At 47.0% G+C, this 23,131-nt stretch overlaps 2 protein-coding genes across 2 annotated transcripts in view; one reads left to right on the top strand and one right to left on the bottom strand.

Moving 5' to 3' along the window:
* Positions 1 to 17,696, bottom strand: part of FLI1 (Fli-1 proto-oncogene, ETS transcription factor) — a 117,945-nt gene extending 100,249 nt beyond the window's left edge. Inside the window, exon 1 of the mRNA XM_008021485.3 lies at positions 16,826 to 17,696. Within this exon, the coding sequence (XP_008019676.1) occupies positions 16,826 to 16,843 (18 nt within the window). The 5' untranslated portion in view covers positions 16,844 to 17,696. The remainder of the gene's footprint in view (positions 1 to 16,825) is intronic.
* On the top strand, positions 17,350 to 19,440 carry LOC103248820 (uncharacterized). The gene is made up of 4 exons (XM_038005525.2): positions 17,350 to 17,391; positions 17,521 to 17,566; positions 17,692 to 18,455; positions 18,989 to 19,440. Exons 1-4 carry the CDS (start codon positions 17,350 to 17,352, stop codon positions 19,313 to 19,315), a joined length of 1,179 nt encoding a protein of 392 aa, XP_037861453.2. The 3' UTR covers positions 19,316 to 19,440.
* The last annotated feature ends 3,691 nt before the right edge of the window (positions 19,441 to 23,131 follow it).

The raw sequence follows: 23,131 nt of genomic DNA, 5'->3' as shown, positions 1-23,131 counted from the left end.
TGGCTTCTAATCATGTTTAACTAATTAGATTAATCAACTAATTAAATTTAACTGACTTAATGAAAAGAGAATACAATTTTAAATTTCCTTCCTCTAGCCATATTTCAAATACTCAACAGCCACTCAAATAGAGAGTACAGTGGCTACCACAGTGAACAGTGCAGAACAGTACATTTCCATGTTTGCAGAAAGTTCTGTTGGACAGCCCTGATAAAGAAAGTTTTCTTAATCTTTCACTTTCCTTGGACTTTAAGACAGGATTAAAAAGGTTGAGAAAAACTGATAAAGTTTCCCAAATCGCTTCTCCTAAAAAATTGTGCAAGAGCTATATCTGTTACAAAGTTTCCTACACATGAATATCTTCAAAAGAGAGATTTTGGAGCCTTGTATAGCCCAATAAAATACTATTGCTCCCAAATCAAATGCAAAATCAGAAACTTACTACCTGAAGAGATTATAATTTTTTACATAGTTAAGGTGGCAGGACAATGAGTTTGTCCAAACCCTTTATACAATCCAACGTCACAAAGATAGACAAATTTTCTGCAAGGCTGCATTTGCTTTCATTGTGTCAGATATTCTTCATAATTTGAAATATAAATTTGAGATACTCTCTAATCTCTTTACCTTCACTCTGTGGTGTTAGTGTGGAAAAACACAGCATGCTTCTTCAATACAGCATCTAGATCTTGGTGGTGATTTGTTATCATGCAGAAAAAGCAGTAGGGCTGGTCTTAGCTAGATTGTGGTCCCTAGGAACGACAGACTAGTGTCTGAGCAGTTCAATGTTCGGCCTCATGAACTTTGAAATCCCAATTCTGTTGGCCAAGAATAAAACCCTAATACCTAGTTCAATGAGTTCAATAAAAAAATTTCAAAAGAAGTTCATCATTTTATTACTAAATGTCTGAATGAGCACTTAAATGGAAATGGTCAACTCCATTTTCCTTTCTTCAACTCTTCATTTTTGAGCTTCTTCATTGTGGGGAGAATATGGGCAAATGTTCTCCTTCCCTTCCCTTCTGGTCACATAATCATACTTGGTTGTGCAGTTTACCATGAAAGACAACAATATGAGGTTTCCTAAAATATTGATGATGCGTGATGAGAATAAAGACCAACCCAGTTTTCCTGGTCTTGTTGAGTGAAAGAAGGGCCTCCATCTCTTGTGACTTCAGCACTAAAAGAGGATCATCTTCAAGGCAAATTACTTCTTTTTTTCTGTCATCCCTTCACTCACACCAAAGTCAGTTAAACCTATTACTAGCATTTACACTTAATACAGACTGTCACGACCCAATTAAATTCACATCCCTTGAACAGGGGAGCTCAGTTCTACTGTCTTTCTGGAAGGGATGGTCAAACAGAGTACAAAAGAACTGAAATGGTATCTCCCTCTGAATTCACCAACTTCTAGCCTAGTTCTGTGTTGTATTACCACAAGGACATGGGGAAGATAATAGAAGAGGTGGCACAGATGTGTGGGTGGAGGCAGCCATAGGTATTTGGTCAGCCAGACAGATGTTTTCAAACTATTCACAAGGGAGTGCTGTAGCATAGGTTGGACAGGAGAATTTGTTTCTCTGGTGTTTTCTGTTTGACACAAATCTCTTTATCAGCAGCACAAGCCTGGAATTCCTGAAGCCACACTCATATCCTGCCATCGGTTTTTACGTAAACCCCCCATTGATTGGGATGGGAGTTTCACAAGTAGAACAATGGCCGGATACGTGGGAGGGAAAGGAGGAATATGGGATGTTTGATCTGTACTTGTGCATTTGTAGGGGATGGTGTCTACATGGGCAAAGAGATATGAATAAGTCACTAATTGATGAATTTAACGACATGCAAGCAAGTCTTTGAAATCATTAAGTCCAGAAAAAAACAACCCAACAGATTTAAGTTACGTTTATTGTCTGTTATATTCACGCATCGACTTGAATGAGAATAATAACTAAGATAATAACAACTAGTATTTGCACAGCACTTTACAATTACAAAGTGCTTTTACTCCCATACTACTTTTGATTCTTATAATTAGTAAGATTGGTAGAAAACTTAATGTTACATATTATTACTACCAGTACTATTGTTATTTTACAGGTAGGAAAGGAGATTAGAGGAGTTATTATCTGATCCAAGACCACACAATTAATAAGTGGGTCTGAACCTAGATTTTCAAACTTCACACTGCATGTGGCTTTCACAAAATCACTCTGCCACTGTCACAGTAATCTCGCAAAATACTCCAGAAGTTTACTGCCAAGCCTTCCTAAGGTTTTGTCTCACCTTTCTTAGGCAAGAAGCACCTTACAGCACACAGCATTCACACATTATATTTACATTGTGTGGGCATGAAGTCACATTTGGTAACTTTGGCTAACTGAATATTGGCTGACTGAACTTTGCCTGACAAATAAAGAGACAGAGCAGGTGCTCTTTCTTTAGTAAAAAGTCCAAATAAGGCTCAGAATCTGAAATGCTGCATGGTTTACAATTGGCAACAAGAAAGCCATCTAATGAGCCACCCAGTAGTTAGTCCAAGTGTAGTAATTAATTAATGCTTTTCTTCAAGAAACTCAAAGCAACTCACTACTCCAGATTTTTACCAGATCCATGGAAGAAGAGGATCATTAAGAAGCCTTAATCTTTTTGGGTAAATGAACCACCTGAGAAAGAGAGAGTAACTTGCCCAATGTCACCAAGCCAGCCTAAGGCAAAACCAGGTACAGAACTCAGACTACCCAAGCCAGTGCCCACGTTAGCACGTTAGAGGGACTGATATATAAAACTCTCTCAGGGGAGCTATGCACAGGTGCACCCAGACAGCTTCACCATCAAAGCTTTTTAAAGGAGATGAAGAATGAGGCTTGCTCTAATAGCGGACAACAAATTCCTTCCAATTAGAAGGGAGTTAAAAGTAGTGCTAGCATATGAAAAATGCCAATCCACCTGTTCCATCTTGGATGAGACTGACCACTCAACTGACTGCTTGTTGGTGGTGACTGACCACAGTAAGAAGGACTCTTCTGTCTCATGTAACACTCTTCTCCCTTTTTCAGTAGCTCTGAGCTGAAAGCCTCCTCCCCCATGCCCAGCGATGGGGAAACCAAGGCACCCACCTTCAGGGATACCCCTGTTTTCCCAGGAGTTTCCCTTCACTGAGGCTGTGTCTCCCCTTCCCTTTTAAGTGTGCTTGTACTGTGCACGCTAATAAAACATTCTTTCCTGTTTCCAATTATTTTCAACAGTTAAGCATGCAAATGTCTAAATAACATCTATTAAGCTTCTATGGACATTTAGGAGAGAAAAAAAGATTAACCAACAAGAATCTGAATCATCAAAGAGCTCTTACAAAACCAGTGTTTTGAGCCTTTAATTGGAAGTGAATCAGAAACAGGCATGTGAAATTTCCCATGAAATACACACAGGGTTTTAAATTTTTTAAAAGGGTGCTCTGGGCAGAGAAGAGTCTGGGTCACACCCTGTCCAAACTGATAGGAAGAAATAAATAATTCTGATGAGCTCTGAACCCAGTCCCACTGTCCTGTCATGGCCTGTTTACAAAACTCGGGGGGTAAACTCCAGGAAGGCAGGGAGGGGGAGCCATGTGGTAATTCCTTTACCACACTTCGGACTCAGTACATTTATAGAGACCCACAATCTGCAGAAGGAATGGCTTAGAAGCCCAGAGCAGCACAGCCACAGGGCTGGATGCCTTCCCCAAGGCACCCTGGGAAGTCTCCACATGCTGGTTTCCTGAAATGACATTTCTAAAAAAGTCACCTGCTCTTTCTCCTTCTCCTTTCTAGAAAAGTGCAAAAAGCACAGGTGCCCTTTAAGTCCCTGACCTCTAGGGAAGTCCTCTGTTGCACCCAAGACCATATTTGAGAAAGAGGACTTGTGCCCTTTGACCCATGTGTTCTTATTATGGAGAAGGCCAAGGGCAGGTCAGTATGGTTCTCTACAGGCAGTGTTATCAGGGTGGGAGGAGTTGCTTGAGATAATGTATGAATCTTTTCTTCAGGATTCCTGACTGGTTATAAACCTGGGTACAGGACTATCGACAGAGTACCGTGCTGGGAAAAGAAAGATCCCAAGCTCATAGTGTGGGGCAGTCATTTTAACCCCTTGCCTTTGCTATTGCCCAAGCAGGTTATACGAAGCAGAGCACATCAATTGTGCCCCATAACCCCTTCACATCTCCTCATGCCACATAGATTCTGAGTTATTTTCTTCTTTGCAAATACTCTCTTTAAATCCATTTTCAACTAGATGTGATTAACAGTGAGGACTGGGTTAGGAGAAATCATTATGAATTAAACCATGTTGAATTAGCCCTAAGAAATGCCTCTTGCCAGAAGAGCTACATTTGTTTTATTGTTTACCCTCTTCCAAATCAGCAATCCTTTGAAAGAGAAAAATCTACTTTAATAAAATTTGGGTGGCTACATGATTACTTGCTTGCCCGTGTGGTTCCTATGGAAACATTGTTCTCTTCAATCCCCCAGGAATATTATGACAATGGTCAGAAAATAGGACCAACGAACAAAGAGGCATGAGTCCCTGTGGGTTAAAAGAGCCTTGATGTCTTTGCTCCAGAAAACACCCTCATTGTAGAGCGTGGTGTTTGGGACCATGAATACTTGAGTTCTGCTTCCAGGAGCTCTTGCCTAGTTCTCATCTTTTGATACACCACATCTTGAAGCCTCAGTTATCTCTCCGTCAATGGCCTCTTTCTTTCTGAGACTACGGGGGAGGAGGCTATCCTAAGTTGGCAATGTGTGATGGGTACTTTGGGAGATATGACAGAGAAACAAGCAGCTCTCTTAACAGTGCTCCCTTGTTACCCTGGGTCATGCCTAAATGTCTTTCAGTAGTAATGTGTAGAGTGGATGGTGAGGCCACGTTGTAAGGAGTGATATGGGAGACACTCCAGGCAAAAGAAAAAAGCAACAATGTCAACCCAATTTCTGGAATTTCTTCTTCAACTGACTTTGATGATCCTTTGGATACTTGGATACCCTGGAGCTTCTTCTCCTATATGCGTGTTTCTAGAGTCAGAACTCCAAAAACAGATAGGTTGAAATCTCTAGACAAGAGGGTTTCCTTACACACCTGCCGTGTTGAGCTCAGGTAACAAAAGGTTAAACCCTATGTAGAGAGGTGTTCCACGTCCCTCTCGAAGGTGTATGCATGTATGAGGTGGGGGTGCTCATGCACTGAAAATGGCTTAATTTTCCCACTTTGAATAAAAGCAAACTGCAACTAGGATGAATTCAAGTAGCTCATTGACCCCTGATAATTGCACATAGGGTAAATCAGGACGTTACACAGAACGCTGTGGGAAAAAAAAAGCAAAGACAGGCGCTTGGCCCTATGCATTGAGAATGAAAATTTTAAAATAATAGGTTCTTCAGGGCTAAATTGTGTTTGCTCCCAAGGATCCTTGGAGCTATGGTTTTCTTTGTTCTGCCAAAGGAAAAAGGAAATATATCAGGAAGCTGGGCCAGTCCACAGGAAGTCTCACTTGGTCTGATAAAAGGAACTGGTGTGAGGCAGCTTTGGATGCAGTTATAAGTCAATCAGCCTTGAAATAACAAGAAAGGCTATTCAAGAGAAACTGGAGCCTGAAGTCAGCCCTACTCAATGATTTCCTTTTAACCTTGCAAAACATTCCCTTCTTTGTGTTTTATATAACCTCCTGAATCTGTTATTTTTTTTAAAAAAAATGTGTATAGTTTTTTGTGTATATGAGTGGAATAGAATGAAGAAGAGAGCAAGATTTAGAGCAAGAAAGGAAGAAAGAAGGCCCAAGGGTAGAGGAGGAAGCCTTGGCAGGTCAAAGAATACGCCATTCTCTACTGAGCTATAAAACATTTAAAAATCAACTCATTAGATCATTATGTGAAAACAGAACCTGTCAGTTTCACACCAGTACACCTGCTAACAAAGCCAGACAGGCTTTCTTGCCCGGGACATAGGCCTTCTTGAATAAAGAGTGGTGAAGAATTGAGCAGTTTCATGAATCTGACCGGTGCAGACTGTGGATAATGGTCACTTAGACCAAGGGACAAAACAAATAGTAACAAAACCTACATGGTCCCCATAGATAGGCTTGTAGCTGAAACTATATGGAGATGTATGTATCAATCTGGTGATGTATCACAGTGGCTAAGCTTTGTGGACTTTGGAAGTAAACAGGATTAGGTTCAAATCATTGTTCTTCTATTTTCTACCTGTATGACCATGAGTAACTTACCCAACCTCTTCAAAATGGAAATATTACATACATCACAGGGTTGTCACAGGGATCAAGTGCTTGTCTTAAAGGTTTGAATAGATATTGGCGCCTTGAGCTGGATAGATAACTTATTCTCTTTATAACTGTGATTGTTCTTCCTTATTTTTATTCCTCCTCTGATAAAAGATGAGCGTTTCTTTCTCTTAGGTGAGTACTAGGGAAAGAAAGGCCTTAGCTTGGGGTCATGAGGACCCATGCAAAATGGTGGGTGATACAGTTTCAAACTGAATTGGGGCCTTCTGGGGTTGACTGTGTTTGCCCATAGAACACCACTTCCTGTTTTAACAAGAAGAAAAAAAGCCTTCCAGAAAACCCATTAAGAGACTCAAAATTCTTCTTGGACATCAAATTATTGTTTTTAGAAGAGTTAAGTGTAAATGAATCAAAACCAGACAAATTCAATTTCCTTTCAATTAAACAGGATTTTTTTAAAGTCCAGGGGAAAGACGCTTGGAGCCAAAGAGTGTTTTGGGTTTTAAATGAGACCAAATTTTGGAAAAGAATCTAAGACCCCAGAGTGGCGTCAGGCCCTATTCTTAGTTTGCATTAACGAAAAGGGATTAGCACAGTTCCAGTGTCACTTGGCAATAAAAACAACCAGCTAGGAGAAACTCACCAAGCACCTGCTGAGAGCTCCTGCCTTCGCCTGGCCTTGAGGGTCACTCCACAGTATGAAACGCAGCCCTGAGATTACAGGAGAAGAGCCGCACAGGACCAGATAGAACATCTACGTGAGGTTCTATCATCCACACCCCAAAATAAAAACTGTTTTAAAGCCTGTCTAGGATCAGAGTCAAGTGAACATGAGAGCTGAAAGGAAATTTTGAAATCATACCTTCATTTTATATGTGAGAAAATCTTTAACATGAGTGATGAGGAAGTGAAGTGACCTGCCTAACATCCCATAGCTAGTTTGGGATAGAGCTGGGGCTGGAACTCAGGTCTCCAGATCCTAGGCCAGCCAGTTTCTCCCCGTATTTACCTCAATTTAGAATCTTAAAGTCACCGGGACCAGCACATTCGGGATAAAATCTTGTTGCCCATTCATCTTTTTACAAGTCTGTTTCTGTGTCCCTCTTTACTTTTTTTTTTTTTTTTTTTTTTTTGGAGACAGAGTCTCACTCTGTCACTCAGACTGGAATGTAGTGTTGCGATCTCGACCTCTGCCTCCAGGGTTCAAGTGATTCTCCTGCCTCAGCCTCCCCAGTAGCTGGGAACACAGGCAGGCGCCACCACACCCAACTAATTTTTGTATTTTTAGTAGAGGCGGAGTTTCACCATGTTGGCCGGGATGGTCTCGATCTCTTGACCTCATGATCTGACCGCCTTGGCCTCCCAAAGTGCTGGGATTACAGGAGTGAACCACCGCGCCCGACCCAATATTTTGGAACTTTTTGCTGTTTTCCATGTAATAATATACATTGGAGAACTTTCTAAATCACTGTATATGACAGTTGATTTTATCCCATTTTGTAGTTGCATGGCATTTTCTTATATGAATCTTTCCTCCTTTGTTTATCTAGTGCCCCACTAATGGACATTTAGATTATTTCCAACTTTTGCAGTAACAAACAATGCTACAATAAACATCTTGTACATATATCTGAGTGAACATAGCTATAGAATTAGCATTATCAAATTTGTATAAATATTTAACTTCTCAAATAGATGTTGCTCTCTGGAAAGATTATACCAAGTCATACTCCTAACAAGAGGATAAGACAGTGACATTTCCTTTACTCTTTCCAACAAAAGACATTAAGCTGTTTTAGTCTCTGCTGTCCTCCTAGGTCATAAACATTGGAATTTTATTATTTTCATTTGAATGTCTTTATGCATGTGCTTGAAATTCTTTTCATATATTTATTGCCCATTTGTATTTTCTTTCTAGTGTTGTCTATTCGTAGCATTTTTGCCTATTTTCTGTTATTTGTAAGTAGTCTTTGTATAATAAGACATTTATGCTTTATGAATGATAAATATTCTTTATCAGTTTCTCATTTATTTTTCACCTTACCTATGGTATTTTTCTCCATGGCTTTTTTGTTTGTTTGTTTGTTTGTTTGTTGAAACAGAGTCTCCCCCCTTGCCCAGGCTGGGGTGCAGAGGTGTGATCTTGGCTCACTGCAACCTCCACCTCCTGTGTTCAAGCAATTCTTCTGCTTCAGCCTCCCAAATAGCTGGGACTACAAGCATGCACCAGCATGACCAGCTAATTTTTGTACTTTCAGTAAAGACAGGGTTTCGCCATATTGGCCAGGCTTGTCTTGAACTCCTGGACCTCAGGTGATCCACCCGCCTTGACCTCCCACAATGCTGGGATTTATAGGTGTGAGCCATCATGCTTGGCTCCGTGTTAATATATAAATAGAGGAACTAAAGCTGAGAACGGGAGAATCAGAAGAATAAATATCCTCGACTGAAGCCCTGGCTTTCCAAAAATGTCCTTACAGTAGATTAGTATCACCAAGGGTGAAGGGGCAATGGAGAATATAAACTTGTTGTTACCTTTAAGAAAATGTGTCTAACCATCCTTATGATCATAAGCCACAAATAAAGATTTCTCCAATGAGTATTGCTTCTTTTGGAATTTCCAATACTCAGAGCTGAAAATCAGAAAGAAGAGAAATCTCTACTCTCTAAAAGTCTGGAAGAAATAGCATAGAAACGTTACTCTTGTTCATTTACATGAATGCTCTGTTGAGCACAGTGCCTGGTAATATTATTCAACATTTGGGTGAATGAATAAATGGATGAGAATGAATTCAGTCATCAGTGTCTAAAGACAAAATGACTCTGTAGACGTGACAATTTCAATCGAAACATATGCTTTTCCATAGACTGTAACAGCATTAACTTAAAGCAACTCATGAACAGAGTAATTTTCTAATGTTAACCTGTTTGTTTTCACATTTTTGCTATATGAATGGTGCTGCAAAATTGCTCACTCTCCAATTCCTTTCCCATAACATCAATGAATACCCACATATTCAGACCTAACAACTCTGCTACTAGAGTGTTAGATTCCAGTAGACATGTGAAACCCACACAATGTCTAGAAATTTGAGGTTAAAGCTCCCATGGCACCTGTAATTCCGGCCTCTTGCATGTGTGCACTGAGATGTGACATGAGATCTTTCATTGCCTTGGACACATAGCACTGGCTGGGTAAATGGGGCTTGCTCTTGGGAAAGCATTTCAGTGTTCAAGTCTGCCTTCTCTTTGAGGTGATTTGAAAAATTCTCATACTCTGAGATTTTGATCTTAAACTAAATGGCAGACACATTGTTTCCCAAAGATGGCAAATCTCTTAAATACATTAGTGTTTGGTTCATTTTTGTAGGGATGAGCAATTTTGAAGGTACTGTAAAGTTGATCTGAATTATCTGAAAATGCATCTGAACACTGAATCTCTGATCCTGTTTGGAATGATGGTGATGAGTCTCTGAGTTTTTGGTTTGCTGGGGTGAAGTATCATTATTTCTAACCGAGACCATGGGCCCAGCCAACTCGTGGAAGAAAGTCAGACCTGTCTGAAGGCCCACAGAAATTTGATTTGAGTTTTAGAGAAACATTTTTTTTCTTTTATCTCCTCTCAAGCACTATCTGCTGACTCATTCTCAAAAGGAACTAAAATTGTAGCCCAGGATAGAAGGCCCAATTGAAAAGATTGCTCATGGAGAAATCCCCAGAACCCTGGGAAGGAAGGGATGTGAAGGATAATCACAGTTTTATGTCATCTGGTGAAATAGAGTTTCTCCTCCCTCCCCCAATGCCATATTTAATCAACAGGTGTCTTTGAAGACAACAGACAGCACTGCTGGTTGCCTGAATCTATCTCTGGTTGTCTAATCCTGACTGCTGCTCACTTCTTGTGTGGCCTCTGATAAGTGATGGAGACACTCCCATCTTCATTTCCTAAGGAGAAGAGGGTAGGAAGGATTTGTTTCTAAGAGACTTGTACAGCTATGTAGATCATCCCTCTAGTCACAAGTTTTCATTCCTCCTTTCTATACATGTTACAAGACCCAAGTTATTACTATTATTATTTCGAGGCAGGTATACACTTTGTCATCTAGGGTGGAGTACAGAGGCAGTCATGGCTGATTGCAGCCTTGACCTCCCTGGGCTCAGGTGATCCTCCCACCTCAGCCTCCTTAGTAGCTGGAACTACAGGTGAGTGTCACCATGCCTGGCTAATTTTTGTATTTTTTGTAGAGATGGGGTTTCTCCATGTTGCCCAGTCTGGTCTTGAACTCCTGGGCTCAAGTGATCCACCCGTCTCCGTCTCCCAAAGAACTGGGATTACAGGCATGAGCCGCCATACTCACCCCCAAATTCCTTGTTATGGCATGTAAGATCTTCTGTAATCTAGTTCCATTCAGTCTTTCCACTGTGATCCTCTCCATCACCTGTACACTTTCCTCCCCAAAGTACCCTTCCACTCTCCTAGAAAGCCCTTTACCATAGTTTCCTGTGCAAGCCCTACCTATCTTTCAAGGCCAGGCTTAGATCCACCTGTGCCAAGAGGCAGTGTGGACAGTGTGTGTAGAAAGGCAGGAATCGGGAATGGGAAACACTGGGCTTGAAACCCAGCTCCGTCCCCTGTTAGTTATACTCTTGGGCAAGGTGCCTCACTCCTCTGAACTTTAACTTCTTCCATATAAAGTAGAGACGTCATGGTATTATCTCCCACAGGGCTGCTGTGAGAATGGGATGCAAGAGTGTGTGGGCCAGTGATCTGTGAAGGGACTGTATGATCTGTGAAGAGGTTTGTGAAAGGGACTACATAAACAACTATTATCATGAGGTCTTTCTCTGTCTCTCCAGTTCAAATTGTCCTTTCTTTTCTCAGGGCTATGGTAACACTTGCTGCATTCTGCAGGGCACACAGACGTGGCTTATCTTCTCACTAGATCTCCTGGCAGAGCCCTTTTGCCACTGGGGTTCTATCTTCACAGAACGTAGTCACATAGTCTAGTCCCTGCCTAACAGACATGCAATCACCTTCGTATGGTTGGTCAGTTTATGGTGCCCCTGAGGCTGAGGTATTACCAATCCCCATAAGGCCAGCTAGCTTTGCACAGGAAAGGGTTATTCCATAGATTACCTAAATTTTGTCAAATTTGCACTATATTGGCCCTGCAGGTGATAGTGTGGGGACATATAAGCCTATCCATAGCCTCTGTGGAAACATCTCAGTGCACAAGCTACTGATGGTGGGTCTATGAGGTCAGTGGCAGAACTGTAATACACAAAGAGTGACCTCACTTAATGATACCATCCCATGGATCAATTAATACGTAATGGGAAGAACACTATAGATATGAAATCATTAAAGCAACAGAAATTGAAACAGGGCGGAGTCTTCTGCAGAGGAAGAGACACCTGCAGAACTCTGAGATTACGAAAAAAGCTATTGTGGCTGGTTGAAAGTTTTATGAGACTGTGTGTGTATGTGTGTGTTTGTGTGTATGTAACAGACCATGTTCTTTAGCCTAGTTAATTTGTTACAAAATAAGCAAAATATAGACTTAAAAGGAATGTTTTAAGTATAGAACAAAAAAATTATCAATATAAAAATTTTCCCAACTCTTTTTTTTTTTTGGCTGGGGGTAACTTAGTACTGGCATTAGACTAATGCTATATATCTAGAAAGAGGCTTGGTTTAAATCAACTATTTTTTAAACAAATGCCAAGTTAACTGTTTAACCCTAAACAGAAAGAGACATCAAAATCCTAAATCTTTTTGAATGCAGTTGTTATTCAAGACCTACTTATGACACAGTCTGATGGATCCATAAGATGCCTTCTAATAGATTTCATTTAAATAGTCCAATATTCCATTATTAAAGGAGTTGAAATAAGAGTTCAGTCTACCTGCCCATGGTCTCTAGAGGGGCTTGGATATTTCAGTAAACTACTATATTTTTGGTTGTCTCCTTGTAATGGAGATTATTTACTTTGTCTGCTGTAAAAGAAGGATTTATTTTGGAAAACAGTTGTGTAAAAACTCTATCCAAAAATTTGGAATTTGTTTTTTCTTTAAGGATAAAAATAATTCAAGATGGTAGTGATACATTTTTATATATTTTTCTTTAAATACCAGAGGTGTCTTCAGTGTAAAGTGCCAAATTCTTTATGATTTTTCTTTTAAAGACTTCTCCTCTCTCTGTCTCTCTCTCTCACACGCATACACACACACGCACACAAATGCACACACACTGCCTCCACGGTTCTATAATTCATAAAAATGTAACAAAAGCAAATGATATTTTCATGGTACAGAACACGGGCCTAAGGGTTCGGAGCCCTGAACTTTCACGATGACTCTGTTGGTAGTTTGCTGTATGATCCTGGACAATTCATAGAACACCCTAGACCTCAGTTTCCCCACGCATAAACTGAGAATGTCAAGCTAAATACTCTCTAAAGCTTTAAAGTTGCCAACCTACAAACTTAAATTTGGATAGCAGTGGAACTGGAAGGAAGCCTTTTGGTGGAAATTATTCACACACAAAACAGGATTCCACTTGGTAACTACCTGAGGGGAGCAATTCTGTGTGGTCACGGGGACAGATCAACAGACAGAGGCCATCTTGTCTGGAGTTCTTGTGAATCCAGGGGACTTGGAGATTAAAAGGTGTGTGTGGTACAGGGAGGCAGCAACACCTTCTTGAGGACAGAAGTCAAGCCTCTGTTCCCAAGTATTCCTCACTCTGCTGCTTCTCCTAAACCTTGTCCAGATGTTTCCCTGCCCTGCCAGTGACAACCTGCCCCTCCAGGGCCTTGCAGAGCCAGCAGTAACCCTGACCCTTCTTTCCTGCTGTGCTTGTCCATTGTTGGCCGGCTGTGTGGCTGGTGCTGCACTCTTCTGAGGTAGATGACGACAGAGTGTCTCTGCCCAATTGTGACTTTGTTAGACACGCTTTTCCTCACCATCCTGGCTATATAGCTTCATTACTTTTCATTCCCTAACCTGAGTTATTGTTTTTCAGAAGATATATCACCACTCAACTGAGATTGTTCCCTGTATGTGTCAGCTGCCTGCACTAGAGTCTACATTTCTGGAGGGTTTTGATCCCTGTTTTATCCTCAATACACAGGGCAGAACCTTGCAACGTAATAGATGCATCATAAATATTTGTTGAATTAATCAAATATGCATGATGGTAAACTTAGACCTGTGTTCTAATTTTCTGACCAATCTGCCCTGATATGCCCATTCCCAAAAGCAAACTTCAATTAATGTGTATCCAGCTAAGGTGGCAGACTTTAAAAAATTATTCCTGTGACGTGTGGCAAGGAGGTGCTCTGGCCCCATTTTCTAGATAAGGAAACAGATTCAAGAGGTGCCTTGCTATAAGGCACACAGCTGCTAGGTAGCAGGGCTGAGAATGAACCCAGGCTTTCTGACCCCAAATCCACTGTTCATTCTCTATTTCCCACCTTCATTCACCATGTCTGTCTTCTCTGTCTCCCCGTCTGTAATGGCACCACGTACATTGAGTCAGGCATTCATAGATAAAATTAACTGGATTCAACTGAAGCCAGCCTAAAACTAAGATGCAGTTTTTGAAACCAGGTCATTTCTTAAAGCAGCAAACAGTATCATGTGCTTTTTAACACTGATAATATCAGTGTGGGAAGCAGGGGCGTGGGTAGGGTGTTGTTTAATATCTCAAGTTAACCTGTCTGTGACAAAAGAGCAGCACGGCTCCAGCAAATATTGGTTCTCCCAGTGTGATGCTCAGAGCCTTCCCAGGAGCTGTTTTTGGAAAAGAGAAGAAAATATAATATGGAGGGACTTATAAAGAGGGCAACAAGATGGAGATTTTGTAATCACATAGAGTTGTGCAAACTATGCACAAAATAAAGGGCTTCTGTGAAGAAATCCAGATTTCCCTGGCTTCCTGCACCAGCTATCACCTGAGTGCCGAGACCCACAGATATTTTGAAATACAGACATGTCTTATATCTGAGGAAGGACTATGCAGGTGCATAAAATCACATCCTAGAATCACTCAAACCTGATTTTTCCAGGCCGTTCAAACTGGAAATGGACATCCTAGATTTGTGTCCACAAATTAGATCCGCTCTGTAGTGTCTTCAACCTCGATCAGTGTAGGGCTGGATTTAGTGCACATACAGGTAAGTGTTCTTGTAAACGCATATGAGCATGATATTTTAGGCGTTGAGAAGATTGGGAAGATACTACTTACTGTAGAGTCAACCCAGTTCCACTATTTCATTTTTGTGATGATGATGAGGCTTAAACAGGCTTAATGGATGGTGCATTCTCACCAAGACAGCAGAAGAATGCTGGCCTCTCTCCTGGTCCACTGTCCTCTCCAAGCACAGTATTTAAACTATTGTGGGAATGGGATCTGGAAACCCCAAGATCCAGAGGTCATGTGCGAACAGAAAACTGGCTTTCACACAACTTAAACACCAAAATACACACTAAAGGCTCAATTCTGCAGAATGCTTGGAGACTAAAGATAGCTCTGTGGGGACTCAGCCTAGCCAGGTAACTCAGGTGAATGACAGGCTATTCACAGGGAGGGTTTGGAGGAGCTGACGGATCCCACCACCCACATGAAAAGAAAGGACTTTCACTCCCATCCTTGGCCTGGAGTGTCAGGTTCCTGCTCTAAGCCTGTTCTCGAGGCCTGCCATGCCAATCCCTGTGTGTATCTAAAGAGGTTAGCACATCCTGGGTACACAGACCACAGCTTCCTCCTTTCGCTCAGGGCCTGTGCGTAGAGTTTAAGCAGTGTGGAGATATTTCTTCACTTTTCCTTAGGGTGTCCACATCAAGACCCTGAGGCCATCTTACCACCCTTCTGGATCAGAAGAGGCCTTCAGAGTAAGTGGTAACTGTCCTGATTGGGGGGAGGGAGTTTTCTAGAGGGGAGCATCTCATTACTAAACCCAGAAATACAGAGACACTTGCATGCACACATCAACAGGAAGCAGAGAAACAGGCATAAAATGGCCCAGTGACCCTCACTCTTGGGTGCTGGCAGGAATCCCCTCTCCCCTACTTCTCACCTACTCACTTTGGGTTTGAGGAACCCAGGCTCTTAGAGGCTCTTATAAGCTCCCTTTAACCCATGACAATCAGTTATCTCATCTCCAGATTTGCAAGTTCCTTCGGTTGGTGTCTTTTACCTAAGTCAGCATATTTCAAACTTTCATAAAAAAAAAAAAAAAAAAAAAAAAACTTAGAAAATAAAAACCACGACCCCACCCAGAAGATAAAAATCTCTTGAATCCTCTGAGCCCAACATCTTAGCCTCCTCTCGCTGAGCCCAGAGCAGGGAGTCGACTCCTTCGGGTTCTGGGGAATGGCGGGCTCTGCCAGTCCCCACCTCGCCAGCCTAATAGTTTCTCCAGACAAACTCCCGCTTGGTGTTGCGCGGCAGCCTCGAAGCTAACCCCTGGTCCCATTCATTTCCCTAGGTCCTCTAAGGTCCGTCACGTTAGGGGGTTTCCCTCCTCCCTGCTCCTGGCCCCACTTGGCGAACCCTTTCAGAGACAGTAGTCAACCTTTCTGAAGTGAGACGCGAACCCAAACCCTCACCTTTCCGCCTGGGCTGCACTTTGCAACCTAGACCCAGGCGTGGCGGCGGCGGCGGGGGTGGGATTGGCCGGGCGGGCGCTGGGCGCGGACTCACAGCCGGCCCCTGCGGTGGGGGCGGCTCCGAAGGACGCAGGACCCTCTCAGAGGCGACAGCTCCAGGAGCCCTGGTCCTGGAGCCGGCGCACGCCTGGGCGCGAAGGGCCGGGGCGCGGGGCGCTAGGGATCTGCGCGGACCGGGGCTGGGGAAGGTTCCCCGCCGGAGAGGCGGCGAGGCCGGCCCAGGAGTCCCGCGGAGCCGGCAGCTCTCCAGCGCCGAGAGCCGGGCGACTGAGTGCCGAGAGGAAGAGAAAGCGCTGACATGTAAACAGGGGCTTCCATCTGGAGGAGCCCGCTCAGAGAGAGCCCCCGACACACTCACTTGCACCCCTACCCTCCCGCGACGAGGCCACTTACCCACCCCAGGGCCCACCAGGCAGGGACCCGAGGGGGGGCGGCTGCAGCCCCCGCCCCCGCCCCGGCCGTGTTCGGCCTCTGCGGAGAGGAAGCCCAGTGCCCAGCGCTGGGGCCAGGGAGCTCCGGGTGCCGGTGGGAGTGGCGGACCCCGAGGTCTCCCGCCCTTGACTCGGGTCTGCACCCGGGGTCCCCAGGTTTCCCGCCTCCCCCTCCTGCAGCCCGGCGGGCAGCGAGGTGGGAGGGGGCCGGGCTCCACTTTGGGGCAGGGATTTAGGGGGAGGTCGCCCTCGATGAGGCGCCTGGCCGGCTGGCCCGCGAGTAGGACTCGCCACCCGAGCGCCGGAGGAGCCGGCGCGAAGCCGGGGCGAGGAAGGAAGGGAGAGCGGCCACGTCTTCCGGGACGCGGGCCCCGCACCTACCCGCCCTCCGCTTCGCCTACCCGGCCTGTCCCCGCCGCCCGCGCCCACTGCCCCGCCGCTTACCTTAATAGTCCCGTCCATTTGGCCAAGTCTGCAGCCGAGCCCCCCAATATTCCACACATTGACCCGGTTACAGCCTGACCTCGCAGCCCCTTCGGATTAGCCCGGCGCGGCCTCCCTGGCGCCCTGGGCCCTCCCTGCGTGCCCCCTGCGAGCGCCCTGCCCTCGCTCCCCTGTGCACGTTTGTTGTTGTAGCGGAGCGAAAGAGACAGTTAACCGGATGAAACTTTTTTTTCAGCTAATTTTGGGAAGTGACTTCACTTTGCGAATCGGGGAGGAAGTCCTATCTCTCTCTCTCTCTCTCTCTCTCTCTCTCTCTCTCTCTCTCTCGCCTCGAGCTCTCCTCTCTCTTCTCTCCCCTCTGCTCTCCCTCTTCTTCCCTCCCCCCACACCCCCTCTTCCTTCCCTCGGCTGGTCCTGCTTTTCGCATCACACACTATATAAATATACGCGGAGATGCCCAGACACATTCACGCGCTGCGCACACAGGATACTTGCTCCTGGGAGATAAGAGCTAGCCGGGAACAATGACGGGGTCCACGCCCAGCGTCCGCGCCCTGATTCCCGAAGTCTGCACCTCCCCCCCATCACCTTCCCCCAAAATCCAAAGCCAAAGACCTTTGGCTTCTTTGCTTTTCCTGAGGCGGTTGGCCGAAGGTGGCCCTCCTGACTCATTCACTTTCCGTTTCTTCCCACAGATACGTTCATTAATGCTTTTTCCAGCCGGAGACAAACGTTTTGAGGGTAGTGTGTGTGGTGGGGGGAGGACGGGTACGGAGGAGAGTTGACTAGGGCTGCGGGTAACCAACCCAGCGCCTACTGCCGGGGAAGATTCGGACGCAAACCGAGGCAAACCAACCATTAAAAAGTGCATCCAATAAGAATTTTTCCACTCAGGCCCTCCGCTGCCGAGACGCGGCAGACTCCCAGAGCGGCTCACCCACTCATCGAAGCGGATTCTGGGCGGTTTCGGGCTGACCCGCGCTGTCAGGGAGCGGACTCCATTCCGGGGCGCATTGTTAGGAGAAGGGGCCCCTCGGGGCGGCGCGCCTCGACCCTGGGCTCCCGGTGCCCGCAGAGGGCGGAGATCCGCGGCACCCTAGGCCACCTCTCCGCATCTTTCGAGCCAAACCCCCGGCGCTTACCCGGACCCGACGGCCCAAGCACTGACTCCCAGGCAAGAGTCGCCCTTCCTGGTCCCCAAGGAACTGACACTACCGCGGACGTTCCCTCTACGACAGTCAGCAGGTCCCAGGAGCGCAGCACGCAACAGCGCAGCGCAGACCCAGAATTTTCCCGGGGTGAGACCCGGAGGCCCGCGCTCTGGACCGTCCTCCCTACCCAGCCTGGAGGCCGGCGTTCCCCGGCCCACCCGGAGACCTCCCTCCCTCCCTCCTGGGTCGCCGTGCGCCCCAGTTGGAGCAGCCTCGGGGGCTGGGCTCTTTCGGCCGGACTCCCTTCTCCCGGACATCCAAAACAGGTTACCTTGTCCACGCTCTCCAGACCACGCTTTGGACTTGCTCACTTTTATTTAAGAGTCCGACGGGGGAAAGAGGGAAAAAAAAAATCCAGAGGAGATCCAAGTCAATTGGAAGAAAAAATTTCAAAAGGGTGTCCACAGAGGCGGAAAAAGGTGACTTATTAATTCTTTATTTCTTCAGGAGCAATTGAGCCTGAGAGCTCACTCGCCTCCCTCCCTCCCCCTCCCTCTCTAGAAATTAGTCTCATCAATTCAGCTGCAATTTTGGGTTCGAATACAGACACGGGTCTGAACGTGACCAGACCTGGAGTGGCGGGTGCAGCCTGCCAGCAGTTGAGACTCGGTGTGCGTGTTGGGGGTGGGGGTGGGGTGGATGGTGGGATGGGGGCCGGGCTGACTCCCCCCGCTCCTGTCTGCTTCTCAATCCAGGGGTCTGCTCCGGGGCTCCCCTGGGACCGCCACATCTGGTTACCGCTAGCGGGGTCAGTCCCCCCCTTTGCCTGGGGCCACCAGTTCTGGAGTTCAATTAAAAGAAATCAGGCTTAACCCTTTCCTCCCCGCGGCAGGCTGCCTGCCCTCTCACTCCTCCCTTCAGCGTTTCCACATGCTTTCCAGAGAGGAAAGAGGTTAACGGGAAAGGAAGAATGAATTACATCCTTTCAAACCCCAAATTGTTTCCTTTTCAGCCCAGGCTCTACCGACCTTCAAACTACAACAGAGCTTTCAGGAGAATGCGGAGAGATGGCTTCCCACCCGGACCTCACCAGAAACCCGCACACCCCAGCCACCCTGCTCCTCTTTCAGGCAGAAAGGACTCCAACTCCACCACCAGGAGGCCCCCTTCCTGCTGCTGGGCAGTTGCAGAGGCTGTTCATGGCATTCCACAGGTGGCGACTGCCCCCCCCCCTCCTCCTAGCACTTTAGAGGGTACCTCTGTGACAGACACCATGGCTAGGTTTCTCTTTCCAACTCCTGTTGGTCTGGCAAACGACAGATCATCTTCACTACATTAGTCAGTAGTCACCCGAACATCCTTATACTGTCCCCCAATTCCTTTCAGCACCCCCAATTCCTGCCTCCCCCATTGGAAGTGTTCAATATGGAACTAGATTAAAAGGAAGAATTGCCCCTTAGTTTTAACTGTGGAACTTGATAACACTTTCTGTTTCTCCAAAGCTATGGCAATTTCATAGTTTTGGAGATGGGCAGGGGGTAGTGAACAGGCTGGCATAGGCACCACTAGATGTATAAACACAGGCACAACTTCCCCTTTGTGACTCATAGACTGGCACTGGTGCCACTGTTGTTGGCAATTTTCAGCCCCCTGGAGAAGCTCCTGTCCATTCTCAGAGGTCTCCACCCAGAAAGAAGACCCCACCTAACTGACTAGATGTCGGCAGGAATCTCAGATTTCCTCCATCCAGTGTTGGCATGCCAGTGGGTCGGTTTGCCCCACTCTTATGTAACTCGCGGTTTGATGCTCAACTCCACTGCTGCTGCTGCTTTTTTAAATCCTGAAAGGGGGTGGAGGAAGCGCCCTAACCAAGCACAATAGTAAACAAGTCTACCCTGTTTAATGTGGTTACCACCAGACATCTGGAAAGATGGTTTGATCCTGGCAGCTCACATTGTTTTCACGAGCAGCCAAAGGGAATATTTTGAATGTTTGCATTGAGACAAATTGATAGAGAGCCTGCGGTGAGGGCCGCTACAAATGAAAACTGTCTTGTGTTAGCGGGGCAGACCTCCCCTTCCCTCTCTTCTCCCTCCTCTCCTCTCTCTTTCCTCTTTCCTTAGTCTCTGGGCCTAGCTTGGGGAAGGATGCCCCTGCTCACACACTTGTGCACACCCTCTTTCCTGGCTCACCATGACTCCAATGGCCTCACCCGTTCCCAGACTGGGCAGAGCTGCTGAACAGGAGCTGGTATGAGTGCCCTCAGCGACAGCTCACATTCCGCCAGCTCAGGGCTGGTTTTCAAGTCAGAGGCAGCTCACAGCCAAGGAAGCTCTTCCCAATATTTAAAACAAAAGCTACCAACTGGAGAAAAAAGTATCTCAACAACAAAACAGCCCACCACGTATTTCCAAGTCTGGGGTCACTTACAGAAAGCGTGCACATGGGCGTGAATACTCAGGAAATATTTGGACTTGGAGCATTTTCATTTGGAACGCTGGTGAGACGACTTGCCTTGCACCATTCGCACTTGACAGTATTTTCAAAGATGCGGAAGTCCTGCTTCCCCAGGGAGGGGAGCGGCGGGTCGAAACGTGTCTTGGCTCGCTCAATGTCAGCCCTTTTGACCCGGTCAAGACTTTCCAGACACGGGCTTCCCGGGCTTCTTCTGCCCCAGCCTGGGTTTGGAGTGGGCGGACCTGACGATCTGAGCCTGGTCCCTGGGGTACCAGACCCAGGGGTGGCTCCACTTGAAACTCCGCAGGATGCCAGGCCTGGCAGAATGTCTCGGGCGGCTCCTCTCCCTCCGTCCTTAGTCCTCCCCTCCCACCCCCCTCTGGTCCAGCGAGGCCGCAGCGGGTATCCGAGCTGGCAAAGGGGGAGGAGGAGAGGGCGGGAGAAAACGGGAGGGGTGGGCGGGCAAGCGCCAAAACTCCAGACTGCACAACTGCAGCTTCAAGTGTCTGGCCTCTCGCTCGAGGCCATAATTAATTTGAGATTTATTTTTATTGGAGAACTCGAGTCTCGTCTGACCTTAGCCAAACAAGGCAGCTCAAGCCGCCCCTGGATGCGCTTGAATGCCGGAGAATATTTCTGCAGGAAGGCTCTGCAGGCGCGCCTGCTTTGCATTTGTTTCTCAGACTTCATCTACTCACAGAGGGAAGGAAGATTTAGAACCTCTGCTCGCCCGGCCCTCTCTCTCCACGCTGGTTCTTGCCTTAGCGCTGAGCTGGTTCAAAACGCTACGTGGGAGGCCGAGGCGACGGGAGGGCCGGGGAAGGGCCGGGGGCGGGCAGGCTGGGGAGGAGGAGGGTCTCCGAACCCCCAGACCACGCGGCGTCGCTGAGGAAACCCCGGAGGAGTCCAATACTGACCAGAGAGAGCAGGCTGACAAGAGGTGGAGACCAGCCAGGTGTCCGGACCCTTGCCCAGTGGCGGCTCCAAGATGGGGCCCTTGGGATGGGGCTAAGATGGGTTCAGTTTATCCAGTCTCCATCAGCCCCCTCCTGCCAGCCTCCCCAAACAGCATTCATTTTAAGAACAGATCCGTGTCCTTGAAACTCAGCTTCGCTGGCAGAACCACCTCAGGGGTGCGTCGCTGTGAACATTCTGGGGCTAGCAACCTCCTTTCGCCCGGGGGACAGGCGGAAGACGGCGTCTCCCCCAGAATGCAGCCTGGGCCCAATCCTCGGGCTGGTAGGTGAAGGAGTTAGAGCAAGGAACCTGGGGGGTACACAAAGAGAAAAAAAGGAGTACCCTGCCAGTCCCTCGGGGGTGTTGAGCTGAGGACGGCTAGAAGCTTTCAAAGATGTGCTCTGCGCGCTAGGAGAAAGTGCTTTGCACTCTGCTGGCATCGTGCAGGTGCGGGTCAGGGTTACTCCACTGGGTCTGCTGGTCCCTCCACACCCCCATCCTTAAACAGAATGTTAGGAGTGGAAGTTCCAGTTTGAGGACCAGTGCACCTAGGTTTGAATTCTAGCTCTAGACTTACCAGCTCTGAGGACTTGAACACTTCCTTAACCTCCCTGTGCTTCCCTGTCCTCATCTGTACAATGGGGTTATAACAAGACTTATCTCAAAGGGCTGTTGTAAAGACGAAATAAGCCTTTAGAACTTGCCTGGCAGCCAGCACAACTTTGCCATTACTATATGTATCTTGGCTCTGCCCCTCACATCACATTAACCAAACAACGCCTCAGTTTCTCGCCTGCAGAATGGACTACCTCCTAAGATTGTTGTTAATATTAAATGACCTAATACAGACACAACGCTTAGAGCAGCGGCTGGCGAAGGTAAGAGCTGAGAGGCAGCTATTAATGTGGCCGTGGTTATCCATCAACTACTGCGTGTCAGTGTCTCCAAGAGTCACCCTCTTCCCTTTCTCCCTTTCCCTTGTTCTTCCCTGCCCCTTTCCTACCTAAAGCGCTCTTATGTGGGCAATTACCTCCTTTACCTCTTTGTGGGACCCCTCAGAGCCCAGACCACTATCCAGATCGTGACCCCGGTGGAGTGGGCACCCTTGGCCCTTCGGGGCCGGCTGGGCTCCTCCCTCATGGGGCCCGGGCCCCTGGGCCCGCGGTGTTTGTCAACAACTCCTGAGCTGAGTGCCTGCCGGGCAACGGCAGGGGCTTGGCAGCCTGCGACTGTTTGTGCCCCTCTGGCAAAAGTTCGGTGGAGGGAGCCGGCGGAACAGACCTAAGATTGTCCCTGCCACGCAGACCTTTCGCCGCCATCAATGCACCCCTTTGTGCAACAATACAAACTTTGTGGCTGCTGAAAAATCCATTTTTCCCGCTTGAAAAGAGCTCCTGCGGCAAGCAGCTTCTCTGATGGCCCACAGCTCCCAGACTGCCGTCTCCTCGTCCCCCAGGCGGGTCCGCTGCGCTCTCCTGGACCGATTTGCTTTGTCCCTGACCCGTGGCCTGGGTGGGGCTCCGGGGCTCCCACGTGCCCCTCTAGAGTTCCTCATCCCTGAGGTCCTGGGTCCCAGGGTGTGTGTGGACTGGAGGGTTCCTACGAGTGGGAGAGAGACTGCCCCTCGCCGCCCCGGGGCCATTTACAGTCCTCAGTGCAGAGCTAGAAGTGAGAGCTCCTCTTGCCGGGCTCGGGTACCCGGAGTGGTGGGAGTGCGATGCGTTACGCCTTCCTAAACTTC

This window comes from Chlorocebus sabaeus, chromosome 1, assembly GCF_047675955.1.
Source record: "Chlorocebus sabaeus isolate Y175 chromosome 1, mChlSab1.0.hap1, whole genome shotgun sequence".
Lineage (NCBI taxonomy): Eukaryota > Metazoa > Chordata > Mammalia > Primates > Cercopithecidae > Chlorocebus > Chlorocebus sabaeus.
This window is presented reverse-complemented; position numbering and strand designations above follow the sequence as displayed.

Excerpts from the sequence above, each read along its gene's own strand:
- LOC103248820 (XM_038005525.2), top strand. The coding sequence starts at position 17,350 with ATGACGGGGTCCACGCCCAGCGTCCGCGCCCTGATTCCCGAA. Across the intron at positions 17,567-17,691 it reads CGGAGACAAACGTTTTGAGG|TGCATCCAATAAGAATTTTT; the intron begins GTAGTGTGTGTG and ends ACCATTAAAAAG. Across the intron at positions 18,456-18,988 it reads GTCCACAGAGGCGGAAAAAG|CCCAGGCTCTACCGACCTTC; the intron begins GTGACTTATTAA and ends TTTCCTTTTCAG.